General features: G+C 47.8%; 1 protein-coding gene across 6 annotated transcripts in view; it reads left to right on the top strand.

Annotated features, from left to right (window-relative positions):
* Positions 1–27,164, top strand: part of IRF2 (interferon regulatory factor 2) — a 79,771-nt gene that overhangs the window by 3,305 nt on the left and 49,302 nt on the right. Inside the window, exon 1 of one of the 6 annotated variants that reach the window (XM_026508576.4) lies at positions 172–27,164. The exons of 4 other annotated variants lie outside the window; for them this stretch is intronic. In XM_026508576.4, the coding sequence (XP_026364361.2) occupies positions 27,024–27,164 (141 nt within the window). In that variant the 5' untranslated portion in view covers positions 172–27,023. Of the gene's footprint in view, positions 1–171 lie in introns of those variants that run through there. One more of the 6 variants, XM_044387598.3, reaches the window with a different exon arrangement.

Raw genomic sequence — 27,164 nt, 5'->3', positions numbered from 1 at the left:
AACAGTGATACCAATGTATTTTTTTCCTCTCTCCATATATATATATATATTATATATATGTATGTATGTATATGTATATGTATATGTATATGTATATATGTATATTTATATATATAAATCTTTTCAGGCTCAGTGTGCTTTAGTCTGAATTTCCTTCGTTGCTTCAGACTCTTTAATTCATTATCTTTATTACAGGTACGCCCCTAGCTGATTGTAGTATTTTGCTATAACATCTTTAAGGGAATTGGGTTAACTTTAATTTATTGAATGCTTAGTGTATGCCCAACACTACATATGTGAAAATAAATATAATAAACATATATATTTTTTATAAAATATAACCTCTAAAAAGTACATAAAGTAATACATAAAGAGAATGTAAATTGCTGTGACGTGTCAGTATTATTAATAATCAGTTCTTCTCTTCGTCAGTATGGGACATAAGGTTCTTCTCTCACAGGGGATAGCAGGTCAGGGCTTTCTGCGCATTTGGCCCAGATGTGTCCTGTTTTTGTCCTGAGTGTGATCAATATCGGACGCATAATGTCTGCCCAAGGCAGGGTTGAGGGATGGCCCTCAAGGAAGTGGCTGGTGGGAATGGAAGCGAGGAAGTTTGAATAAACCTCGATTTTTCAGCAAAGATTGATAAATTCTCTCTAGGCTCCAGATTTCAACGTGACGCCAGTATTTTGTGTAATATACCAAGGGACATACACCGGCAGCAGATCCAGCTGTCTGGCACCTGATGCCAAGCCCTAGCCTGTCCTGAGGACTCCACCAGGCCCCGTGGGCTGCAGGCAGCAGGCCCCCAGCTGCCAACATTTTACCTTCAAGCATCCTTTTTAAATGATTTTCTCCCTCACCAGTTCCATCTTTTGACAAACTGTCACTGAAATAGATTGTGTTTGGTTAGGAAGACTGATGCCTGTTTTTATTATTAGAATTGCATAAGACTTCCAGGCAGAACTCCTGGTTGACCTGGGAGAATTAGCATCCTCGACTCTGGTTGATCTAATTCCAATCCAAAGTAGAGAAACTTGACATTTTAGATCCCGGGCAGCCTTTTTTTTTAGATGAACTCATAGTCCCCGTAGGATTTCTGAGTTCTGAAACAAGCCCAGGACCCCTGCTGGCAGCAGGCGCTTTGAATTCTGCTGGGGATCCAGGGATCCCAGGATGTGAACCATTGTAGTAACCCGGGAAATTATTTTATTGAATGAACACAAACCTGTACCCTTCTATCACTAATTTCTTAAATACTTGTTGACAGCCAGCTGTGTTCAAGGCTCTGTGTAGTGCAAGGTTCATGAACTCAAGCGTCCAGAGGCCTGGAGTTGACTTTCGGCCCTTCCATTCGCTCTCCCAATCACTTCTCCTTTTGGCACCTTAGTTTTCATGTCTGTAAAATGGGGTGCGTAGTGCTGTTAGCTATGGGGTGTGGGGCTCGTGTGCGTCTCAACATCACCTGGGCAGAGGGGGCTCTCAGAAGCCACTAGGATCTTCTAGACTTAAGACTGTCTACAATGCCTTCCTCTCCTTGATTCTTTCACCCAAAGTACCCCCACCCCCCCCATAGCCAGCCTCTCTTATCTGCCAGGGCCTTCTGGATCCCTGTCCCTCAGATGTGTGGGCCAGAGTGAAGGCAGAGAACCACCGAATCAAGGATTCCTTCTAAGGGCCAGATCGTTTATTTCTCTATTATCTCAGGCCATGCTATGCAGACCTGTGTTCCACATTTTAGACAGGGCTTTGAGTTGGGAATCCGTGGTCACTCTCCATTGGCTCTGCTTTTGTTGACCTTGGTTGTCATATGAAAGAGATATTAGTGTGATGGTTGTAATCCTTTGAATTTTCCATTCTGAAGAGGCAAGAAGGACTTTGTTTTATGGGTATGTCTCTTGGTCTGGGAAGGCCATAAAGAGTTATGGGTCTGTTTTTTGTTTGTTTCTGTTTCAGCTCATATTCCGCTTTATCGGTGTAGTATTCAGCTCTGATAAACAAGAGAAAACTGGAGTCGAGCATCGTCCCCATTTTTATGAGAGACAAGGCTTGTGCGATTCTTTCCGATGAGGGATTCTGAGCATGTTTATCTCAAGGGCAAGGCCAGTGTCGTTCAACAAAATATCATAATTTAGGATTTTGTGTGATAAAGTTCTGTCGAATTTTATTATACCAATATTTTTGGGAGTTAAGTACTTGCTATGTAATTTTCATAAGTAATTTCTTTTCAGGCATACTTAGCAATCTGTTGCTGCACTCGCACACCCAGTGTGATGCAAGCAAAGATGAGCTTCCACTTTAATTTGTTCTTATTGAGCTTATAAATGTCAGGTTTGTGTAGGATCTAAAGAAATGTTTTATAGATCGAATACACTGTCCTGGCCCCGTAATCTTAGAATCCTACTGACTTGCCCATTTCATGAGGTTGACATTTTGACTTAGAAGGGACTGCATACAAATTGCTTTTTTTCAAGTAATATCTAATGTGTTTTTTTGAAGAGAGCTTTTTTAGTTCTCCTTACCCTAGAATTATTGAACCGGATGAGAAGAATTACAGTGTTGAGAAGAGTGTCCTAACACCTGGGTCGGGTGTTAGCGGGTGTGTGGATGGGTGGGATAGGAGTGGGAGGGCATTGGAAGGTGACATTTTTGGGGGGTGAGGTGATGAAAAGAGACAATAAGGTGTAGGGTGGAATAGTGCCTCCTGAATTCTGGAGTGGGAGGGGAGAAAAGAGGGAATCAGGCAGGTGGATTTTCTGTCTCGTTAACCAATTTCGGGGTAGCAGGGAGCAAGTCGGTAGTTAATTGATAGGAACTCAAGGTCATGTTGGCATACTAGAGGACCCCCCCCCCCCAATCCGACTTTGGAATTAAGCTTTTTTATCCTGCGGGAGGTAAAGTCTGATGGGAAACCGCTAGGCATCAGCTGACTTTAGGCAGGCGAACAGGAGGTTGCGGGTAGTTATCCCTTGGGCATGGTTGAAGCTTTTTGAGGTAGGAGTGCTGGGCCTGGAGTGGGTGGAGGAATTGCTACCCCCTACTGGAGGCCTCAGACTCCATCCAGAATTGCCTTTGGAGGCAACCATGGGCCCCGAAAGGAAGATACGTGGTGATACAAATTTTTAGAAATATTGTCATCGCTCTCTTAGACCCATGCTGGTCTTCCTCCCTGCTGTTTTATCTTCTGTCAGGTTGTAGGAGGTGACTAGGCATCAGGAAAGCAGAATGGGCCGATTCTGTGTTCCCCTAAAGAACAGGTGACAAAGTTAAGGTGAGCTGCCAGTGCCATCACTGGGTCAGTCCCGTAGGTCACTGATGGTGAAACTAAGTACTCTGTGGCAGTTGGGATTGTATGTTGAAATGAACCTTCTGGAATTCAATTTGGTGTTACACACGCAAAAAAAAAAATGTGAAACTCTTTGTTCCAGTAATCCCACTTGTAGGAACATACTCATGTGAAGTGACCAGAGATGGGACAAGGATTTATTTTTGAGGATGTTTATTGAATTAGCTTTTGTTATATTGAAAATTTGGAAACACTCTAAATGGCCACAATGGGAATACATGTAAATGAATTCCGGCACATCTGGACGATGAGGATGGACAGCTCATAAAATTCATGTTTTTGCATTTAATGATGGAAAGATGCTTGCGATATATGTTGAGTGGAGGAAAACAGATACTTAATTGTGACCTTAATTTTATTTTAGAAATGTGTGTGTATTCGTATATTATCATTAAAAAAAAAACTGGCAGAAAACATTTGCATGGTGGGATCAAGGGTGCTTGGCTTTCTTTTTTTTTTTTTTTAATGATTTTTTATTATATTATGTTAGTCACCATACAGTACATCCCCGGGTGCTTGGCTTTTTTTTCTCCCTTGAAACACTTGGATTTTTCCAAATTAATATAGCAGTACGATTGCTTTTATAACCAGAAAAATCATCTCGAGACAACTCTGAAGTGTCCCCTCTGACCTCACCTTGATAAATGTAAGATCAGGACATTGCTGAGGACGGTGCTGTTCGTGGACGTGGCCATTCTTTTTTTTTTTTTTTTTTAAGTAGGCTCCACATCCAAGCATGGAGCCCAACACAGGGCTTGAACTGATGACACTGAGATCAAGATCTGAGCTGAAATCAAGAGTCAGATGCTTAACTGACCAAGCCCCCCAGGCGCCCTTGGATGGGGCCATTCTCGAGCTCTTTCTGCCTTGGCGTATGGAGCCAGGCTCCAGAATCCGGGCTTTCCTCGCTCGTGCTAAGAGATACCCTTGTCCCGATGCAGCGCTTGCTACTTAAGCCACCGAGATTGAGGGCTCCTTGGTGAGGGTGGGACACGCTGTTTTGTCAAAAACTGTTGGGGGGGCACAGATGTTACCCTACTTCACAGATATCTCCTTTATGTACGTGAATACCGCAGAAACGAGACACTGGGGTGGGAGCAAAGAGTTCTTTGTCGATCCTTGCGGCCAGGTCAGCAGCCAGAGCGATGTTGCAGCAATGGAGGAACACGAGTTTGGGCTACACTCTGTGGATGACGTCAGAGCAACCCAAGGGAGAAACAGAAGGAAAAAAAACCCCACCTTTGCTCAGAGCTGATGGAAAGGATTCAGGGTTCTCATCCCAACCTTTTGGAATGTAAGGCTCTTTTTAGAAGTATTCCTGAGATCTGGGCTTCATCCCCTTTGAAACGTTCATGCTTAGAGACAGGTCTTCCTGGCACCCTGGGAACTTAACCCAGGGTCCTAGTCCTGGCTGTCACCAGTTGGCCCTCTAGAGTGGATAAGAGTAAAATTATCCTCTTGGATCAGAGCAATTAATATAGACAGATGGCTACGGATCCAATTCTCATGGCAGAGTGAGGAATAAAGTGTTTCTAGGGGACGTGAATGCAGACATGTCCTGTCTTTAGGTCCTATTCATTCTCTGTATTGCATACGTTCCCGGGTCTCGGGTGGTGGAAGTGTCTCACGGGAGCACTGAGGGATCCGGGGAAGTTCTATTTCTTCACGCAACCACCTTTATTGGAGAATGACTTCGTGTGAGTCCATCAGAGTGTGACTTAAGATTTTTCACAACTGCAGAAACCTCCAAATCCCTGATTTGTATCCGAAAAAAAAATTTAGAATAGTTTTGATCCCTTTGTAGATCCTGGAGACCTTTTTGGGTTGTTACGAGCTAGTGTTGGATATAACCGTTACCCGTTTAGAGACAGAGTGCCAAAGCACAACTTTAAAAAAAAATACTGACTGGACAACACTGTCCAATACAAATAAAACATGAGCCGCATGCATAATTTTTAATTTTCTAGTAGCCATGTTAGGAAGGTAGAAAGAAAGCGGAGAAATTCATTTTAATATTTTATAAAGCTCAGTGTGTCCAAAATATGATCATTTCAACATGTGATTTATAGGAAAATACTGATGAGGTCATTTACGTTCTTTTTCCCGTACCGAATCCTCAAGATCCAATGTGTCTGTTATGCCTGGAGCGCATCTGAATTCAGCCTGGCCACATTTCAAGAGGGCAGTGGCCACGTATGGCTGCCACGTTAGGTGTGGTGCAGGATGAGGACATGAAGAGAAGTGTGGGGAAAAGTTGTCACCCAAGGACTGAACCTAACAGGCCCGAGCGAAAGCAGGTTTGAGCGGTCATTTAGGTGTTGTGGTCATTCGGTGGTAACTGCACGTCCCCCCCCCCCCCCCCGCCTCCCTGGACAAACCCCACCTTGATCTCTTCAGCCTGAGACAACAAAATGCTCTGGATTCTTTAGAAGCAACACATGGCACCTTTGGCGATCAGCCTCAAACATCTAGAACCTTTTTGGCCCCTTGAACTGTTCAGAAAATTGTCGATTCGTTGGGTTTTTCCGTTGATAACACTTACAGGGCGAGTGATTTGGGAGCTGGGCTGGTGTTGTCTTCCTTTGCATTCCCCACCAGGACTTGATACCCAGTAGGAACTAGATAAATATTTGTTGATTTGATTTTCAGCGCTGAAGCAAAGGTTAGCTCAGACGGCGGGATTCCAGTGCCGGGTGGATGGCGCGGAGCTGCTTTGGGTTAGAGACCTAATGGTATAAGTCCTGGGCACATACGCATTGGCTTTGTCGCTTTGTGTTAGGATTTGTCACTTTGTGTTAGGGGTTCAACATCCAGAAGGTGAAAAAAACTTTTTTTTTCTTCTCCTTTGTACCTAGAACTTTCAAACAATCTTACCAGCCGCTTTCTTTGACATTCAAGTTCCATCGAGTTTACTAATACCTCCCTGTACATATAAATAAGCTACAGTCACCGATAAACCTGAGATGGTATTTGGGTGCTGCTACTTTCTTGGTGGGTTAGTTATTGACAGTCACTTTATCATGAACAAACACTTAGCCGTGACGTATACGCAGTGAAATTCTTTTAAAATCAAGTACAATATTTGACAGTTACCATTATTTGTCCCCTCTGCCTATAACTGTTGGGTTGAAGCGACAGACTTCTTCTCCCCAGAGCCAAGGCGATTTATTTTTACTGAAGCCTACCTAAGAACTGCTTCGGTAGCTTTTCTGCACGAGATTAAATACGACCTTCACTGAATCATGTTAGCAGGGCCAGCAGCTAGAAAAATAAAGACTAAACCAAACCCTCAGCATAGAAATTCCCAGCTGCTCAGTGGGTCAGAGCTTTCCTGATTGCTTTCTACCAATGAAAACACTGTAGATTAGTTTTAAGTGAATTCTAGTAGGTTTGGGGATTTGCAACTGACAGAAGTACAGGAAAGTATAATCTCACTTTAAAATAGTAATCCTGAAGGTAAATCTTTATTGACTCTTTTTGGGGAATGTTGGGATTTTGTTCATATGGGAAAACTTAACCCATGTGCACTGTTTAGCTGACCTTGGAAGTTAAGGTCCTCGGGGTAGAGAAGTTGGACATGAGGCTCTTGCCCCAAAAGGACACTGTGGGCTTGTGGGATGTTCTGGGTACTCCCAGGGACCAACACAGATGGCAGTGCTCCCTTTTCTTCTGTCGGTTATAAAATGAAAGTAGAAATGGGGAGCCTGCCAAGAAGGCCCCAGTAGGGAACGCATAGATAGATGAACTGTATTCCAGTTCTGGGTGCGCTCATGCTGGTGAGTCGAGAAGTCAGCATGAATTTACGATATTATTGGGGAAGATTTGCCTCTCTTACGGGTGCTTTTCATACATTAAGACTTTTAAAAAATTATTTTTTATTTTTTTTAAAGTCAGGTTGCAGTTTGGTTTGAGATGGGTCATTCAGCCGGAACAGTTGGCTGTTTTGGTCCTTCACTTGTTCGGTTATGTATCTCACAGACATTTAATCGTGCTGACTATACGGGAAGGGAGGTACAAACAGGTAAAAAGGCAGTAAGCTTGGGTTTGGGTTAGCCGGGTAGAGGGTCTGCACTCCCCCCTACAGGGAAACGACTGCAAAGATACCACTAATTTTAACAGCTGCGTAAAACAGAGTCAAGCACTTGGGCAAGGAGGACCCCAGTTCCGGAAGGTGCTATTAGATATGGGTGAATCCCCTCTAGAGGTCTTCATGGGCCACATGGCCTTGTCTCAGAGCGTAGAGGAAGCCACGGTGCTGATACGACACCATTTTGGCCAGGTGTATACATTTTAATTCCTAACAGATTCTTAATAAATTATATAATAGGCATAAAACAACATATTGCTTGGTTGTCACCATTTTTCTACCATTGTTCCACACTTCGTTTGGCCTGTAGAGTTCAACTGTTGCTTGGTATCTTTTATCATTCAGGAAAACCATGTGGGTAAGTCCTGATGGCTATCTCTGCTCTCTACTTCCCTTTCCCCTCAAGGTAGGCTCTGGGACTAGCAGTGCTGCTAGTAAATTTTGCTGCTCTCATCCCTCCCCTGCCATTGGTGCTGGGAGAACCTAGCCCTTTGCATGTCCACGAGAGGCTTTCTCCTCATTTGGCTGGAGGTGTCATCACCATGAACAGGAAATTGGCACTTACTTGATTTTGAAAATCCTCATTTTCCCTCACTTCCCTCGTTTCCTCTCATGCTTTGTGTGTGTGCGCGTGTCTGTGCGTGTCTGTGTGTGGCCCGCAAGTGCACGTGGGCGTGCGCACACGCATTTGGCTAGTGAATACTTCAAGTTGCCTGGAATCAGGGAATACCTACCACCCAGGACAGGCCTGAAGGAAACGGTGGAACCTGCAGTGAATTCATAAATGCCTGTCTACTAATTTTTTTATTGTGATAAAAGTTACATAACATAAAATTTACCATTATAAACCTCTTTAAGTGTAGAATCTGGAGGCGTTAAGTGCGTTGGCGATGCTGTGCAGCCATCACTGCTCTCCACCCCAGAACGTACTTACCGTATCAAACAGAAACTCTGCACTCATTAAGCAATAACCCCACCGCCCTCAACCCCTGGCGACAGCCATTCTACCCTCCATGAGCTCGATCCCCCAGCTCCCTCATAGACGTGGAATCACACAATATCTGTACCTTCGTGTTTGTTTTTCTTCACTTAGCGAGCACTTTCCAGGTGCATCCCTGTCGGAGCAGGTGCCAGAACTCCTTCCTTTTTAGGCCTGGCTAGTGTCCCCGCACTTTGTTTGCCATTCACCTGTTGATGGTCGCTCGGGTTATGATGACCATCTAGCTGTTGTGAAGAATGCTGCTGTGATCGTCCGTCTAAAAAGTAGCAGTTTGAGTCCCTGCTTCCCATTCTCTCAATCCAGCGGATCATATGGTAATTCCATGTTTTAAAAATTTGAGAAACTACCAAACTTTCCCACAGTGGCTATACCATTCGGCATCCTTCTAGGAATGCATGAAAGTTGCAGTTTCTCCACATCCTGGCCAGCATTTGTTACTTTCTGTTTTTGTGTTGTGTTGTGTTTTGATACTAGCCCTCCTAATGGGCGTGAAGGAGTATCTCATTTGCTTATTCATTTCTTAGAGGGGGGGGGCACTAGAGAGAGCACGAATGGTGGGGAGGGGCAAAGAGAGAGGGTGAAGCAGACTCCCTGCTGACTGGGGAGCCAGTCTGGGGCTCGATCCCAGGGCCCTGGGATCATGACCTGAGCTGAAAGCAGTCGCTTAACTGCTTAACTGACTGAGCCACCCAGGCTCCCCTCTCATTGTGCTTTTGATTTGTATTTCTTTAATAGCTGGTGATGTTCTTGTCCATTTGTATGTTTCCTTTGGAGAAATGTCTATTCGAATCTTTTGCCCATTTTTGATTTGGTTATTTGGGTTTTTTTTGTTGCTGAGTTGTAGGATTATGTCATTCTTTTCTGTGGGTTCCAAAATGACATGCTAGCTGGTCTGAAAAGCGCACCATGATTCCCCTCCTGTGTAGCTCGTGGCACAAAATCCTTCGTAACGTTTTGCGATGTTGTACAGTCGATAAAGAGCGCGTGGAGGAACTCAGTTACACTGCACGAGGTAAATCAGGGTGGATCGGCGCAAACGGGGTCAGATAGAAGGATTTAATCTTTTCACCGAATACTGAAATTGGAAGTTTCCATAGAGAGTATAGTCTGCTGCTTCAGTTTTTTTAGCTGGAGACATTGAATGACCTGCCCAGGATCTTGTGGCCACGTGAAGTACTCGGTGTGTTGTGCTGAACTCTGTAGTAAAGAATTCATGTTTTTTTGTGTTGTATTTTGAATTTTAAAATTTCTGGTACAAGGAAACACCTAGCAGCGCTTGACTACGGTAATGAATTAATTGTAGGGGGCTGCTCCGTGGTGTTTGTGAAAGAGACCCCCAGGTTCATCAGCGTGTGGTACTAGGACACAAGTGGGTAGCAGCAGTCTTAGAATAACACTTGGGGCATGTGAGTTTAAACAGAATACATCCAGGAACGTTTTAATACTGCTACTTGTGTGGATGGAAAAAAAGTATTGCTGTAGTAGCAGATGTGTAAAGTAAAATGAAAGCATTTGTATATTTATTTGTGAATTATCGACCAAATGAGGAACCATTTGTTTGTTCTTACGCAAGCTATAGGAGATGAGGAAATTCAGTGAAGTATCACAAATGTGCCGCAGCGAATTTATCGTTGGTCTGCTTTTACGTTGTGCCCAGATTTTTCATTTCACTTGATCCTTTTGCAGAGTTGGTCTTTATTAAATCAAACAGCCTGGCAAGGTAACGGGTTATAACTAGGAGCGAGTTGGGACTAATTGGGAAGAAGATACATAATGTCTCTGACATAAGGCGGAGGGGGGGCATTTATATTCTCTTCAGGTTGGGGGCCCAGGCTTTTTAAAAAGAGGCCTCAAACTTGGCCGCAAGGACTATGAAAACAAATATAATCATGATGAAATGAAGTTGAAGACTCCCTTTTGCAAGCACGTATTTTAAGTGAGACTCTCAGGAGAATTAATTCCTTAAACAGACCTTTTTGAACGGCTGTGTGCGGCGCCTGGTGCTTGTGGAGACGTGAAGTTGACAATTTCGTGTTCTCAAAGAGCTTATCATTTACTTAGAGAGACAGGCGGTAGATAACCATCTGTCATAACAAAAAGAATGAAATATGTGCTTAATAAAAGCACAGCAAGCCAAAGGATCTGTGTCTTTGCCCAGAGAAATGGGGGTGTGCTTCACCGTGGACTTTGCACCTGCCACAGGAGGATGGCCATGGCCACTGGTGGCAAATAGTGAGCAGGGCGCCTTTGGTTGAAAGCACAGAGCGAAGAGAAGACGGGCTGAAGATTCCCTTCCACTCTTGGCGCGTGGAGAGTTGTCCGGTGGGGCGGGAGCAGATGGATCACGGCAGTGACCGCGTCAGTCCGGGTGACCACAGCTACCTCAAGGCATGTGCTCCCTTGGTAAGGAAAGGCTTTGTTCTGAGCGTAGAGCAAGTTTTCGTGGGGGGAAAGGTGACTGAGGATTTGGAACACTGTCCCCTTACATGTTAGTGAGAGCTCGACGATGACTGTCGGCCGGGGGGGGCAGAGCTGTGAGCTGCCACATTGGAGAGGAGGTGAAGGGGGTGTGCGTTCGTCATTTCTACGCATGATGGGCATTGCAGAAAGGACCAGATTGTGCTTTTGATGAGAACCAGGCCTGCCTTTGAGGTGCTTTCATAGGTTCCCAAGAGGAAGTAGTACACAGGTATGAAAATACTTCTCTGTGCTTTCTTTTGTTTGTTGCGATCTGGGTTATAAAGAGAGTGAGTGGTTATGAACAGGTTTATCGTAGATGCTTGTCCTTAATACGGATGAGAAAGCCGAGTCAGAGAACCAAGACAGCGGGTGCCGGGCGCCCCGGAACAGTGCGTTAGCACAGCAGAAGTTTTCAGGCTAGGGTGTCCTGTTGGCTTAAAGAGTGATGGGGATCTCGCTCTCCCCTCGGGAGTGAGACTGGCAGCTGGCGGTTGGGTTAGGACGCTCCTCCCTGCTCGGGCATGACGTATGCTTGGTCACGTTCTCTGAGTTATGCCCGTGGGAGGCCATGGATCGTTAGGGTCAAGCCTAAACTACAGGGACTCAGGCAGCCCAGAGGAACTGGTGAGATCGGCTGCAGCACGTGGCGGCTCCTTCCCATCTGCATTCCCTCAGCATGGGTGAAGTCAAAATGGCACCTGGCATGTCAGGTGTGGGGAGGCCATGTCAGCCTGGTTGACTGGCTGCCTTGACAGCATATCATGGATATTTGCTGGGCTCTCCACTTCACTGTAGGGATAAGGTTTGAAGATCTTATTCAGCAGCCCTAGCTTTTTCTGGGTTATATTACAATATATCACGTTCTACATCTATTATTAATGACTGCCTTCTCGACCATGCTGATAAATTTTGGAGTGCTGTCATGTGTTCCTCAGGGCTCAGCAAAATGACTTGCATATACCCAATACTCAATAAGTGTTGACTGCATTAAGCTGTAATGACTGACCTAGTTCTCCGTTTGTTATTTCCTGTCCAGACATGGGCCCATCTGTAGTACCTTAGAGCCAATAGGACTTGTGTGCTGTGTTGCCTAGTAAGGAACAGGACCAGACGGCAGGTGGAGAGCACATCAGCCATGTTTGCATGTGTCGTGGGGTGTATCGGGGTGTTTCCCCTCATTAGTCAACAGGGACCCTGGTTAAGGTGCAAGGACAAATGGCGCTCTGTAACGAGCCAGCCTTAGACAAGCCTTCCAGCTGTTTCTCTGCCACTTCCACCCTCTCCCTGGGGCACAGCTTCTCCCTGTTACTAATGGTTCAAACATGCCATGCACACTTCCTCCCTCTTGCCTTTATTTGTTATTCTCCCTTTTGTCTGGAATATTCTTCCTTGCTTTTCACCTGAGGATCCCTTACCTCTCCCGGCCCAGTTCAGATGCCCCCTCTTCTTGGAAGTCTTCCAGAGTTAGCTCTTCTGGGATTTTACGTAATACAGTAGAACTCCCCCAGAATGCCTTGCAATAAAAATCCACCTGTCTAAAACTCAGGGTCACACTATTGTGAGGCTAATGAAATGGTGCTGAGGGCAGGGGAGTCTGATGATGCAGGGAATGAGCCGTGACCCAGTGGTGCTGAATGCCCCTGTCCAGTTATCAGGGGCTCTCTCAGATCCTGAAGCGCAGCATCGAAAGTTTTACTGTCCTTAGTTTGTTTCTCTCGTGTTACCTTCAGGACAAGATACCTCATTTTGGACTTGGTTGCTTAGGTGCATGGGTCCATTATTGCTGGGTCAACGGTGAGGTTGGAGATCGTGTCCTCATCTCCTTTGTAACCCCCCCCCCCCCGCAACGTTTGTCCTGGTGCTTGGCACATAAGACTCTTTACAGTCCTGGCTCAATACGATTTTTTGAATGAAAAGTTGAGTAAATGTAATTCAGAAGTTTGTTAACATACTAAGTTCAATTCATCTGGAAAATGTCATGAAAATAGTAGTTCTCTTTTTTAGGTTACATGCTTTTTGTAATCATTCCCCCACCCCCACCCCGGCTTGTTTATCACTTATTTGTAACAAGTTCCTTCCATCACAACATGAGTTCATATCATCTGCTTTTTCCTCCCCATCCCCTGCCCACCGTGGAGGGATCCGTCCACTTCCTTATCGCTGGGTCGCAACCTTCTCGGCGCTTCCCCCCTGTAATCTGAAACCGGCCCCTCTACTTAGAGGGCAGAGGGAGATGGAGGAAGAAGCAGCCGCTCCAGGTTGGTAGGTGGTGGTTTCAATAGAGCAAAGGCAACTTGCATATGAGGCTTGTCTCGGAGGCAGCAAGACGATTGGATCTCTGCACCTACCCACCAACCGTACCAGTTTCTCTAGAGGCCGTAACTGGGTTCGGTCACATATACCGTGCAGGTGTTCTCAACATCACTTCGCTATCTCAAGGCTGTGACCTTGGAGGAGCTTCTGGGAGCAGGAAGGGCAAGGAGAACCCATATTCCAAGGACAGGGGATGGGGCGAGGAGTGTCCTACTGCTGGGGTCCCGCTCACAGTTCAGCCAGCAGTTCCGTCTTTTCCGTGACGTTCTCCAACATTTATCAGTAAACAGTTCCTACATATTATTTGCAAGGCACTGTGCTTGAGATCTGGGGAGGCTTAAAGATGAATAAGATGAGATTCTTGCTCCCACGGACTTTATACAGAGATAGGTCTATTTTCAAATTCACGAAGCTATGAGCTTCGGAAGGAATCGGTGGGTGGGATACGGAGTGGGGAAGGAGGGGCAGGCTGAGTTCTGGCTCAGATTTTATTCAGGGGGCCTTTTGGAGCCTCTGGAGGACGTTGTACGAGGTGATATAATAACAACAAGAAGAAGAGGACAAGGAGGAGGAGGGGGAGGAGGGGAGAGGGAGGGAGAGGAAGGAGGAGGAAGAGGAGAGGAGGAGAGAGATGGAGAAGGAGGAGGAGAAGAAGAAGTAAGGGGAAATCTTCAAAGGAAAAGTGGCTGCAGGAAGGAGGCTTTCGTGGCCCCAGGACACATAACAAGGACCTGAGCCACAGCAGCCATTGGGGGAGTTCAGGTCCTTTCTGTCTCCAGACGTGCCGCGCTCCTCCTCCCCACGCGAGTGTGCGCGGCTCACTGACCCACTGGTTGTGCACACTTTGCTGGCACACACCACCTTCCTCCCCACGCGAGTGTGCGCGGCTCACTGACCCACTGGTTGTGCACACTTTGCTGGCACGCACCGCCTTCCTCCCCACGCGAGTGTGCGCGGCTCACTGACCCACTGGTTGTGCACACTTTGCTGGCACGCACCGCCTTCCTCCCCACGCGAGTGTGCTCGGCTCACTGACCCACTGGTTGTGCACACTTTGCTGGCACGCACCGCCTTCCTCCCCACGCGAGTGTGCGCGGCTCACTGACCCACTGGTTGTGCACACTTTGCTGGCACGCACCGCCTTTCTGAACATCTTCCCTGCTTTCCTGGCATCCTTGAGGACCCAGATGTCCTTCCCGGGCTTTCGTTTCGCTGGCTTGCACGCGTAGCCCCGGGGACAGCAGCCTATTCATGGAAAGAGGGACAGTTTGGAGTGAACGGTTCCCTCGACTCCCCAGAGAAGCCATGCCTCTCAGATGTTACACTTCTGTGCCGCAAAGGCAGCGCTCAGAGGACATGCTGATTAAGGGAAAATTAGGGTCGCTTGTTTTCCTGTTTTCCATATGGAAAGAAGGTTTGAACATGCAGGATGCGCCCGAGTCCATATGCTTGGAAATCTGTCCATGATTCTTGCTTTGCTGAATTGCAGAATCCGTGCCATCTAGGTACTGAGGTCCGGGCCCACACTCACCCAGCAGCCCAGCGTGATGTCTGCCCTTTGAGGTCCTTATTGCCTTCTGTGAATTCTTCTGGAAAATACTTGAAAAAGGGTGATGGATTTAAAAATGCTCATAGATGTTCGTAATTTAGGTGTATCTGGGGATTAATTTATCTGTGCAGCTGCACACCACTTTCTTATCTTATGTTTTTAATACGAAGGAGTATTACCTTGCATCTGTAACAGATTTCATGATTGTTGTAGGTTTTTTTTTTTTTTTTTTAAAGAAAGCATGTTTCATACAGCCTTGTTTAAAGAGCTTGGGAAACATTCCTAGAAGTGGCGTGGTTGGGTCAAAGGATGTCGTCTAAAATTTTTGATACCAGGATTCCTGGGTGGCTCAATAGGTTAAGCGTCTGCCTTCAGCTCAGGTCATGATCCCAGGGTCCTGGGATCGAGTCCCATATCGGGCTCCTTGCAGGGAGCCTGCTTCTCCCTCTCACTCTGCCTGCCGCTCCCCCTGCGTGTGCTCTCTCTCTGATAAATAAATAAAATCTTTAAAAATAAAATAAAATTTTTGATACCTATGGCCAAGCTATCTGGAAATTTTGTACTTTTTTATACTCTAAACCATGTGAAATAGAGCTGTTCTAGAAGTTTTACATGTTTCCTCATCTAATCTTTGCAAAGGCCTGTGAGAACAGATAGGGTGAGTAACCTGCCCAAGGTCACACAGGGAAGAAGCGACAGAGCTAGAGTTGGGAACGAGGCATCTCCGCCAGACTCCATATTGCACACTGTTGCCTTTTCTGCTCTGTTACCTCCATGGCAGCTGGGGGGGGGGGGCAATGAACAAAGTCATGCTGCGATGAGACTCTTCCAGCCTCCTGTGAGTCCCTAGGTATGGATATAATCTCCTTCGGCCTCATTCTTGACGCAGCACATAGGACAGGTGCAGAATGATTTCCCCGGACCAGAACCTTTGGTCTGTACGTTCGTGATGGAACTGTGTAATTCAGAAGCAGTCACTTTGAGGAAGGAAGCCCCAGGCCTTGCCTCATTCCTCCCCGCCTTGTTTTGTAAGCTGCAGGCTAAAAAAGGGGCCAGGGGCAGCATTCAACCTCGGACCCTGACGACCCCTCTCCATGCCTCTGTCGTCATGTGGTTTGCCCACAGCACCCGCTGGGCAGTCGTCAGGTGGAGATGGGAAGGGTCTACGAGGTTCTGTGTAGGGACGTCAGGTGTTAAACCCCTGCTCATCTCTGCTGCTGGATCGGTGCGATAGATCGCACACCCCGAAAAGTGTTTTCGTCAGCGCAGCCCTGGGTCGTACAGGGCCAAACCGCCCCCTCCTTTAGAAGAAGCCCCAGACGGCTCATTTATCTCCTTGTCCCATCCTTGTTTGTGGGTGATCTGCAGTCTTAATTGTACCTCCCTCAGAACAAAGAGCAAGTGAAACGAAGTGTTGGGAAATGCTCGAGTTCTGGCTCTGGGTTTTCTTTCTGATCCGCAAGCCCCGGGTGGCTGACTGAAGGCTCCCGTTCCTGAACGTTCCTGACTTGAGGCGGCAACTGTCCGACGGAGGGAGGAGTCCCAAGTTAAGCTCGGGACACCCGCCAGCTTTCTAGCTGTGATGCTGGAGGACCCCGCGGGCACGTGAGGAGGAGTGCTGTCTGCTCGGGCTCGGCGCCTGGGTTGCGGCCTCGGTTCCCAGGCTAGTGGAGCTCAGTGGTGGGCCGTCAGCTCGGGCGGGGGCCCAGCCGCGGCTTCCTCTCCCCCGAATGGCAGTGATGGCAGCGCCTGCCCCACGGGGTTCCTGTGACGGCTAATGAGATCGTGCGCAGAAAGCAGAGAATTCAATCCCAGGGGCACCGTGGGTGCCCTGTAAGCAGTCATTGCCCTCCGGCGCCACCACCGTCGTGATCTGCTTTTTTTTTTTTTTTTTGAGGCAAGTTTTGACTTTTTAGTGTGGATATTTATAAACAGTTCAAGTCAGTAAATGTAAACGCTAGGATGAGTGTTTTGGCCCTTAAAGTAGGAAGGTCTCTGGGGGCTCTTCACCTTGACCGTCGTTAGCCGTTAGTGTGTTTTCTTTCTTCACGCCTCACGCAGGAGAAACTGTGTGCCCCAGGACCTCTGAACTGACTTTCTGCCCAAGTTCCCCGGGACCGGAACAGTCTAGCGTGTATCGTACTTCTCACATGGCAATGGGAGCGAGGCTCTTTCAAAGTTATTTTACGTGATTAAAAAAAAAAAGAAGCAGGTAAACGTTCCAGACAATTCTTTGAGTAAATGTGCATTTGTGCCACTATAAGTATTTAGTGTTTTTGGTTCCTACGATGGTTGCCACAGAGCAGTCGAGCTTAAACGAAATGGAAGCATGGGTCCTGTACCCATCTCTGTGGATGGTGCCGTTCTCGCTCAGTCGACACAAACAATAATAAAACGAATAAACTTGTTCTAACCTGACACACCTAAAAGTATTTTTTGTCATAAAGTTCATCTTGGAAATGAAATATTTAAAATGTTATAGTAGAAGGAACAGTGTCATGACAAATACCATTGTAAAGGGATGGATATTTGAAAGACCTTTTGCATTTTATTTAAGGCTTTTCTTATTTTATAAATATTTTGTGTATTAGATTGGTAAAGTGAAAATAGGTCCATATTGTCAGGGAGGTCTAACATAAAGGCAAGAATAATTTTTAAATGGCTGCTTAAGATTTCGAATTTTATAAAAATATTCCGCAGAAGTATTTCCCTGCTTTTTAATGTGCAAAAGAAGTTTGCATGAAACTTTTCCATTTTGGGACTAAAACAGTGCTATTATTATTCACTAATTTAAGCATAGTGCCTGCCAGATTGATTTATAATGTAGCTACAGTTTAAGGAAGAGGATGCTGATTTCCTTGTATAATATGGGAACACTGATATATTCCAAGGGTAGAAATAACTTGAAATTAATTACAGATCCCACATCTCTTATTTGCAACCCAAAAAGCCCTGGAAACTGGAAGTTTTTATCATGACTCACTCGGCAGGATGGTGTGGCCTGAACTGTCATGCAGCTTATTCGTAGCTTTCACTCATCCCAGTCAGTGCGAACGTTCACGTTTTCCTGCGGAAATATTGCTGGGCTGGAAACGGGGTTCTGCTCTGGATAATCCTGGGGGTGTTCTCGTTCCGTGTGGCATATGCGTCGTATTCTCTAACACCCCCGCATGGCTGAATTCTGAAACCTCCCTGGTCCGAGGATTTTGAATAAAAGAGCAATATTCCGGGACGCCTGGGTGGCTCAGTCAGTGAAGTGTCTTACCTTCGGCTCAGGTCATGATCCCAGGGTCCTGGGATCGAGTCCCGCATCGGGCTCCGGGCTCAGCACGGAGCCTGCTTCTCCCTCTGCCTGTTACTCCCCTCCTGCTTGTTCTCTCACGCTCTCTCTCTGACAAATCAATAAATACAATCTTAAAAAAAAAAAAGCACAACATTCTCCTATAACCAGAACACCCCCATGTCCTGGTTTTTCTGGGTACAGTCCTTCTTTTCATCTGTTCAGAGGCAAGGTCTGACTCTTAGTAAGGCCCTGTTCACACTTAGAAGTGTTCCGTTTTGGACAGTAAATGAGTTGGTCACCATACTGACCATGGATGAGTTCTTGGTAACGAGCGGTGCGCGGGGCTCATGGGCATTGATAAGTTTCTAGTGAGCTGTCCTATATACAGCTTTGAAATAAACAAGGTTCCACATTACGTCTTGAAACCCTATGATAATTTGAAGCATTGCTTATAAGAAAGAAGTTTAAAGGGTGTGTACCCCCCTGCTTTCTTAGACGGGATTCCCCACAGCGTGTACGGGTTCCTTTTTATTCTGGTAGGTCCTCGCTTTCCTTGCTGTGATCGCTTGTGCCCCAGCCTTCTTCGCAAGCCCCTCTCTGTTGCCCTCGTGGTCGTTGGTGCCGGCATACGTAGGAAGTTCACGGTTTATTTATGAAGCCTCCGCCTTTGCCGTGCTCGAGGACCTGGGAACAGAGCGCGGTGAGCAAGCAGAAATGCTCTGGGGCCTCATGGAGATTCTGATCAAGTGGGGCACACGGATTTGGGGGCCTGGCCCAGAGAGCCTAAGGAAGCTTGCTCGGGAAGTGGTTTGGGGAGCTAGGATGGGAAGAATGGGAGGTCAGGCAGTGAAAGGGGACGCTGGTGAGGCGAAGGGGGACAATCGGGGCAGAGGCCTTGGGGGAGCCCCACGGGCTGGAGGTCTGGGGAGGAAGGACGGTGGAGGGAGAGGAAGCAGGAGCCAGCCCTCTTGGCAGCAGTGGTCTTCAAACAGATCTTATCTGTGCTCTCGCAGGGAGGGTTTGTGGCTGCAGGGTAGCTGTGGGATTGGGGCCGGAGCCTGGGGCGGAGCTCACAGAATGGCTGCTTGGGCCTGGCTCGGCTGAAGGAAGGAATTGTTCCTGACCCACTGGTGGCACTGTCTGTTCTCGCAGTGTGAGTTGCTCTCTTGCAAATCTGTGCTCGTTGCTGCCCTGTTCCGCCAAGTCAGAGCAAGGAGAGCTGAAGGTTATTCAGGCTTCCGAATTCTGCAAGTTGAGGAGAAGTTGTAAATGAGAGGCAAGCAGCAAAACCCTTACTCACGGTGGGCGTTTCTGGAGCCAAGTGCCTGACGGGCCGAGGGAGGGGGGCCCGTCTTCACCAGAGGGACGAAACTATGCCGGGAATGCCAGCTTTGGGGGCACCGGCTGACAACCAAGGGCTGGCCTGAAATGTCCTCCAGAGGATATGCTGGTATGGGGCCTCTGAAGGCTGAACTGTCTGGAAAAGGCGGTCGGTGGCAGCCCAGGCATGGGGGCTTCTGACTGCTTTCCTTTGCTGCTCACTTCACCGATGGGGTGAGGCAATGTCGCTGGGAAAGCACCCTCGAGTTTTCAAGTTTGGATAACCGTTAACTGCTGTTAAATATTAGTACAAAAGTTAGGAGGTCAGTGTTTCATGCTTAACTCCGAGAGCCTTCTCCAAAATATGCAGGCGAGCTCCTGGTCACTTCTGGTTTTCCCAACAACCTGCAATTTAAGTGAATTATGGACCATCACTCCTCATCTTCCCCAGGAAATGAAGCTTCTAGGCTCCTCATTGAGATAATTGTTGCTTGATTGCACTGCCCCTGATGGCTGGACGGATATCGTGATTGATGCGTTGACTTAATCCAGTCGTGGTGCCCAGACTGAGAAAAAACTGCTGGCAGTTTGATTGAAGCACCAGAGAGGGACTTTTCTAGAATTTGTTGTGTTTGCAGAAAAATGTCCTCTTTGCTGTTGTTTCCCCCTCTGGACGGTAAATCACTCATGTACTTTGCTCTTGTCTTTCTCACCAAGTCTTTTTCCTTGCAACTAATTTCAGACTTACACTGAAGTTGCGAGAACACTGCAAAGCATTTTTTTTTCCCTGAAGAGAGTCACTTGCCGCCACGACGTCCCATCGCTCCTGGATGCTCGAGTGTGTCTTTCCTGCACACGAGGGCACGCTCCCACATGACCACCGTGCAGAAGCAGACCATTAGCATTAGTGCCACCTAATCCACAGAGCCCATTCAGGTCCACCAGTGACCCTCATGGCACAGGGATCCCACCCAGGCCGGTGTCCTGCCTCCTCCATCTTTGCCTAACTTCTGTGATCTTAAGATTTTTGACAGTGACAAGCCTAGTATCTTAGAGAATGCCCATCCATTAGGGCTTGCTGGCAGTTCACTCGTGATTACATTGAGGTTGCATATTTTCTGCAGAGTATCACAGACACGGTGCTCCGTTCTCACTGCATCCTCTACGTGGTCAATGACGTTGACTTGTTCCTTCACTGGTGATGTTCATTTGATCATTTGGCTTAAAGAGGTATCTGCCAGGCTTCTCCTTTGTAAGGTTATTCTTTTTCCCTTTGAAATAAGGAAATATTTTGTGGGTGGGGCACCTGGGTGGCTCGGTCGGTTAAGCGTCCGACGCTTGATTTCAGCTCAGGTCATGATCTCAGGGTCGTGCGATGGAGTCCGGCTCCGGCTTCACGCTGGGCATGGAGGCTGCTTAAGATTCTGTCTCTCTCCCTCCACCCCTACCCCCTTCTTAAAAAAATATTTTGTGGGCCGTACTTCAAGACCCTGTAAGTGTCCCAGTGGTAGTGAGCCGTTCCCTCCCCGGTGTTAGCATCCATTGACGTTCCCTGGTGGTGTGGTTACTTCTTCGATAGCTGCCAGATGGTGATTTCTGGTTCCGCACTCTGTCCACACTTACTACTTGGCATTCTGCTTTAGAGAAAAGCTTTCTCTTCTCCCTGTTTCCTTTTTCATTGATTCCTGTTTCATTCAATGGACCTTAACATACTTTTATCAGTATTTCGATGTTCAGATCGTCCCTGATGGGGCTGGTGGGAGCCCCTTGGCTGCTGTGCCCTCTTGTGTGCCCCCAGAGTTCTTGGGGCACTTTCTTGCTTTCTGGCCCCGCAGAGTGGTTCACGCTCATCTTTGGTCTTCTCTGCCCTAGACCTGCCCTCAGCCATTTTCCCAGGAAGCCTTTTAGTGGAGAATGGTATTTAGAAACTAAGATTTGGGCATGATATGTGCTCACCACCAGTGGCATGTGGCCACCCCCAGACCCTCTTAGTGGGCAGGGGATATATGTGCTGTACACAGATTTTTACATCTATATTTATTTCTGTATTTATCGAGATATATGATGAACTATGAACTCAGCCCTTATTCTCTTCCAACAACCAGGGTTTTTCTAGATTTCTTCCTCTGTTTGAACTTTCTTCTCCAAAGTCGAGAAACCCAGCTCCCATTATCCTAATGTATCAATTAATTTACTCAGTTGTTTGTATGTATCTAATCTCGCATCTCCACGGCCTCTTCACGGCAGTGAAGCTGCCTGCCCCCTCCCCCACCTTATTCCCCCCGCCCCCCACCTCATTCCTTGGCTCTGGATGGGACTGCTGCCCCTGGACAGGAGCCCAGCTACCCCACTTGGCCCTGACACCCCACTCTAGGCTGTCGTCTCCTCCAGTGTCTATCCTCGCTGCCCCACATGGGCTTCAGTACTCCGCATGCTACGTGCCACTGCTTCCTCCCCTCCCCAAAGGGGACACCCTCTCTATGCCAGGACCCCACACCAGCATGCTTCTGTGCTGCTCCCCGAATGTCTACTATTTTCAGACTGTTAGGGCTGCTGTAACAGAGTGCCACAAACGGGGTGATTTAAACAACAGAAATGTATTGTCTGTGTTCTGGACGCTGGAGGTCTGCAATCAGGGTGTTGGCAGGGTTGGTTTCTTCTGGGGGCTCTAAGGGAGAATCTGCTCCCTGCTTCTCCCCTCGCTTTGGTGGCGGCTGGTGGTCTTTGGCCTTCCTTGGCTTGTGGACGCATCCCCCCAACCCGTCTCTGTCTTCACACGGCCTTCTCCTCTCCGTGTATGTGTCCAGATTTCCCTCTTCTTGTAAGGACACCAGTCACCAGATTTCCCTCTTCTTGTAAGGACACCAGAGGGATTTAGGGCCCATCCCAACCAGTATGGCCTTATTTTAACTTGGTAATCCAAATAAGGTTATCTCTAGCCACAGGTTCTGGGTGGGCATGAATTTTGGGGCCACACTCTTCAACACAGTACACCTGCTTTGCACAGTTCCAGCGAATGGGCTTTTGGACTCCATCATCCAGGAAGGGAGGGAGAGGGGAGGAAGGATAGATGGAGGCTCAGTCGTTCTGAGAACAATGTTCTTTACTGCCATATTATACTTATTCTCGAATCTAAAATTAGAGCACTGTGCTGCCATCAGGGCTGTTGGAAACCTCAGGTTTTGGACTGAACACAGGATGGCACTCATTACGGTGTGGCTTTATGATTCCTACTGTGCCCCCTCCCCCCCGCCCCGAGACACCCTATGCTGTAATGGACGGCAGCTTTTTACTCAGCGTTGGGCGAATTTCCTCCCCTGATCTGGGGCCTCTGGGGTTGGGGTGCTCCCCTGGCCCCTGGGAACCCAGTTCCAGGCCAGACATCTGTGTCTTGGTCCGTGTTGTCAGTCCTGTACCAGATGGTTCCAGCCTCAGTGAGAGTGGGCTGGAGTGTTTGTGCGGGTGAGCTCTGGCGGTCGTCAAGAAGGGCACCTGTGTCAGCACCCCGACTCAGCAGCCGTGCCCAGCATATCCTGGAAGTGTGGTGCCCTGCTTTTTTTTCACTTACTAACTTGTATTATATTCTGAACTATGTTAACTTACATATTACTTACGTGGACTATAGACAAATACATAGAATATATACTTATGTATATATGCTGATCACTTTCCCATGCAAATGAAATACTCCTCTAGAGTCCCGGTTTTTCATTATTTGTGTCTTCCCCGTGTTGTGTAACCATCTCCCTACTGTCTAGTATTTGGATCAATTTAAATTTTTTGCTGTTGTAAATGATGCCCCGTCAGATATCCTTGACCAAATTTTGTGTCTCTGGAAACTATTAATTATTATATCCACCGTTGACCAGATGGTAGGCGAGGCACTTTACACATCTTATTAATCCTACTGCAAACTCTAAGGAAGTTATTATCCCCATTTTACAGACGAGAATACTGAGGCTTAAGGATTTGGGGTTCTGCTACCCTCTGCATTTGGTTCCTGAGGGAGTGCCCTGGAGAGTGGCCGGGGTCGCTGAGGGAAATACCCCTAGACCTGCATGGCTCCTCCAATCGTGGAGAAAGTGGCAGAGACTAAGAGATTTCTGAGTTTTTAGGGGAATGGCAGGTTGAACTCTCAGGGTCGCAATTCCTCAATTCTAGTCTCTTATAGGGCATGGTGTTAAGGAGGTGGCCCTAGGTCCTTAGGACACAGGAGACTCCAAGGCCTTCTTCCCTGGTCTCCATCCTGCTCATGGGTGGCCGTGCTGTCCCTGAGTCATGGTGCCTGTCAGCCCTGCACTGTGGCCACTGTGCTATTTGGTGACAAATACCAGTGCTAGGACGTGTGGGGATCATAATCACTTACTCGGAAGTTCCAGGTCAACTTAATTAGTGAAGAGTCACACACGATCAATTGTCATTAACATCCAGCTGTTTCCAACATCCAACTATATTCCGTGAGTATGAGCAGGAAGGCTGTCGTGGGAGGAGTTGAACCTACATGGTCAGGGAAAGCATTTTGGGAAGGGTAGATTTAAAACCAGCCCTTCATTCCAAGAGGGAAGTGAGTTGGTGTGGACAGATGTGGGATACACAGGGTGCGGAGGGATGTACAGATGTAAGCAGGTTGGCCTGCCGTTTTGGGGGCATGAGGGTTGGCACTCGTTAGAGGTCCTGGTACTAAAAATGACGGAGAAGCAAAATGCCCTCCTAGCCCGTGTTTGCTCTGCATACACACTGACGGGGTGGAGATTGACAGGTACCCCGAACGCTTACCACCTGACTCGTTTTCAGTACCTTACACGAATGTTCGTGCAAAGTGTGCGTTGAGCCCACCTGACTCGTTTTCAGTACCTTACACGAATGTTCGTGCAAAGTGTGCGTTGAGCCCACCTGACTCGTTTTCAGTACCTTACACGAATGTTCGTGCAAAGTGTGCGTTGAGCTGGTGAAGCATCTGTGGGTCTTCTGCGTGCTGCTGAAATAGTTCTCGGGGCTCATCAAGAAACCTTCGTATGTGGAATTTAAGGAACAAAACAGATGAGCATAGGAGAAGGAAAGGAAAAATAAGATGAAATCAGAGAGGGAGACAAACCATAAGAGACTCAACTCTGGGAAACAAACTGAGGGTTGCTGGAGGGGAGGGGCGGGGGGGATGGGGTAACTGGGTGACAGGCTTTAAGGAGGGCACGTGATGTGATGAGCACTGGGTGTTGTATATAAGTGATGACTCTCTAAATTCTACTCCTGAAACTAATAATACATTATATCTTAATTAATTGATTAAAAGAAAAAGGAAGAAGAAGAAGAAACAAGTGTAGGCTGGGCAGGGCGCACTTTCTCCGCCCCGCCCCCCCTTCCCACTTTCTAAAGATGGCCCTGGGACCCAGGTGGCCATGCTCTGGGCCAGGTGACCCTGCCTTAGGGCAGAAGCAGACAGCTGGAGAACACACCCAGTGACAAGCACACAGGTACAAACCCTCGGGTTCTCTCCTGTTGATTTCTGAAAGAGGAGATGGGGGTGAAGGGGTGGAACGGAGGAGGGTGGTTTCATTTTGGAGCGGGGAAATACTGTTTTCCTAGTACAAATTACAAAAATAAAGCTCTAGCTGGACAGGATACGCAGTGCAGCCTGCTGATCTCCACCAGCCAGGAAGGCACCAAGAGGGGCAGGAAGTACGAATTAATGGGGGTGGGGTGGGGTGGTGCTGGGGAATGGAGGTCGGGAAGCTGCTTTCTATGCACGGGGCCCCGCCAGTGTGGCTGGAGCAGAGCTTACTGGCCACGGGGCTCTGTTGGCTCTGGGAGCCCCCTCAGCACAGGCTCCCCGTGCGGACACTGCGTCAGACGGGGAGGTCCTGGGCCCTCCATGCCTCTTCATGTGGACCCCACTTTGGCCTCGTGGTCCAAAGGTCAAGTAAGGGCCTAAGACCCCTTGTGTTTAAATGTGAACTCGGCCACTCCGTAGCTCTGTGACCTTGGGCAAGTTACCTACCAGCCTTACATGGCTCCGTTCCTTCGTCTCTAGAATGGAGATTTTAGGAGCACCTGCCTTACAGGATGGTGGTAAATCAAGTGAACTAACTCATAACAAGCTGAGAACTTGCCTGACACTGGCGAGCACTTAAGACTCCTGAGCTATTGCTCAGATCGTTGTCACGTGGCCTGAGATACTGGGCGCTCTGGACCTGCCAGCTGGTGGTGTGTTCAAGGGCCTGCAGGTCTAAACAGGGATACGAATTACTCACACAGAAGCTCCCCCATTTACCAACAGGTTGCCTTCCAAAAGGTGATTAAGCTTGGAGAGCATTGGTCAGGCCTTTTAAAACCAGGTTTTTCTCCAAAAACAAAACAAAACAAAACAAAACACAAACAAAACAAAAAAACAGAAAAAACAAACAAGCAAAAAAAAAAAAAAAAAAACCCAGGCTTTTCTCAAAACAAAACAGTTTCAAGGTCAGGTGGCTAACCTGCCTCTTCTAAGAACACCACCAAGGTGTCCTAGGCAGACGCTTGTTTTGACCAGACACCTGACTACTCACTATGATTTGGAAAAACTAGAACTGGCCTTGAAACTCCATGTCCATCTTTGGGGACAAATGGTTCCTCATTCACACGAGCCCCAGTTCAGGTGTTCAGCAGCCACATGTGGCTGGTGGCTCCTTGTTGACTGTGGGTACAGAACGTGGGCAGAATTGCCGGTTAGGGCAGGTCTGTATTTATCAGGTGCCAGCTGGATGCAAAGTACAAGACAACACAGGTGTCCATACTAACTTACGTAGCAGTGTTCACGCAGGTGTCCGGCTCGAAAGGAGCATAGGATATATACTGAAGGCAGTGTTTCAGGAATTCAAGGGAAGTTTTGGCTGGCTATTTCCAGACCAGGCCTTTCTCCTGAGCTCTAGCCTCGATGGATCTAATGGCCCACCCAACACCTGTTTTTTTTTTTTTTTTGGTATCTCAAAGATCTCTCAAAGCCAGTAGACCCAAAGCCAATCTCAGTATTTCTCCTCTTGAGCCTTCCACATTCCCCTCGCAGAGAGCCGCATCACCACCCGCCTGGTCTGAAGAAGGAACGAAGGAGGGCATGGAAGTCCAGACACGTTTGAAGAGGGAGAGGAGTCAGAAATTCAGAAAGAAGAGCCCCGTGGCTTCTGTTTTCCTCTCTCAAGTGCGAGGCAAGAGCCTTTGCTGGGATTGATGAGTGTGGCTGTGAATTAGGCAGCGTGAGGCTGGAAAGTTCCGAGACCGCTCCTGTGGGGAATGGCCACGGGGGCCGATGAGGGAGAAGCAAAAAAGATGTGCAGAAATTTGAATGCTCGGGTGAGGTGATGAACCATCCCCGTGTCGTGGTGGAGTCGGGACTGGGCGTTCCTCGGCCCCAACGTGAGTTTGTGCCGCACAAGCAAGCAGGAGGGAGGAAGTGAGACCCGTTTGTAATGGAGAAGGACTAGAGCTGCTGTGTTGGGCAGAGAGTGGGCGCTGGGGACAGGGGACAGGGGAGCGGGGCTCGTTGGGTGGGGATGGACGGCAGGGCCCTGGGCCCCCTCTCTGAAAAGCGCATGTCTGCATAGACGGGGCGTGGCCCGTGTTTTTTCCAGGCTTGCTCTCTGGAAGGAGAGAACTCCTGCTGTCTTTAGGCTGCATTGAGAACTGTTTCCTAGAATGACCGTTGGCTCGCCGACATACGGAAAAGCAGTGATGTATTTTGGTGTCTTTCGAGCACACATGTGGAGGCCAGAAGTGAGTTTCGGTGGCAATGATGCAGCGCAAGTTACTATCAGAGGCCCAATCACGCTGTTTCAG

The sequence above is a fragment of the Ursus arctos genome, unplaced genomic scaffold (genome assembly GCF_023065955.2).
Source record: "Ursus arctos isolate Adak ecotype North America unplaced genomic scaffold, UrsArc2.0 scaffold_27, whole genome shotgun sequence".
NCBI lineage: Eukaryota > Metazoa > Chordata > Mammalia > Carnivora > Ursidae > Ursus > Ursus arctos.
The sequence above is the reverse complement of the archived record's forward strand: the minus strand, read 5'-3'. Positions and strand labels throughout refer to the sequence as shown.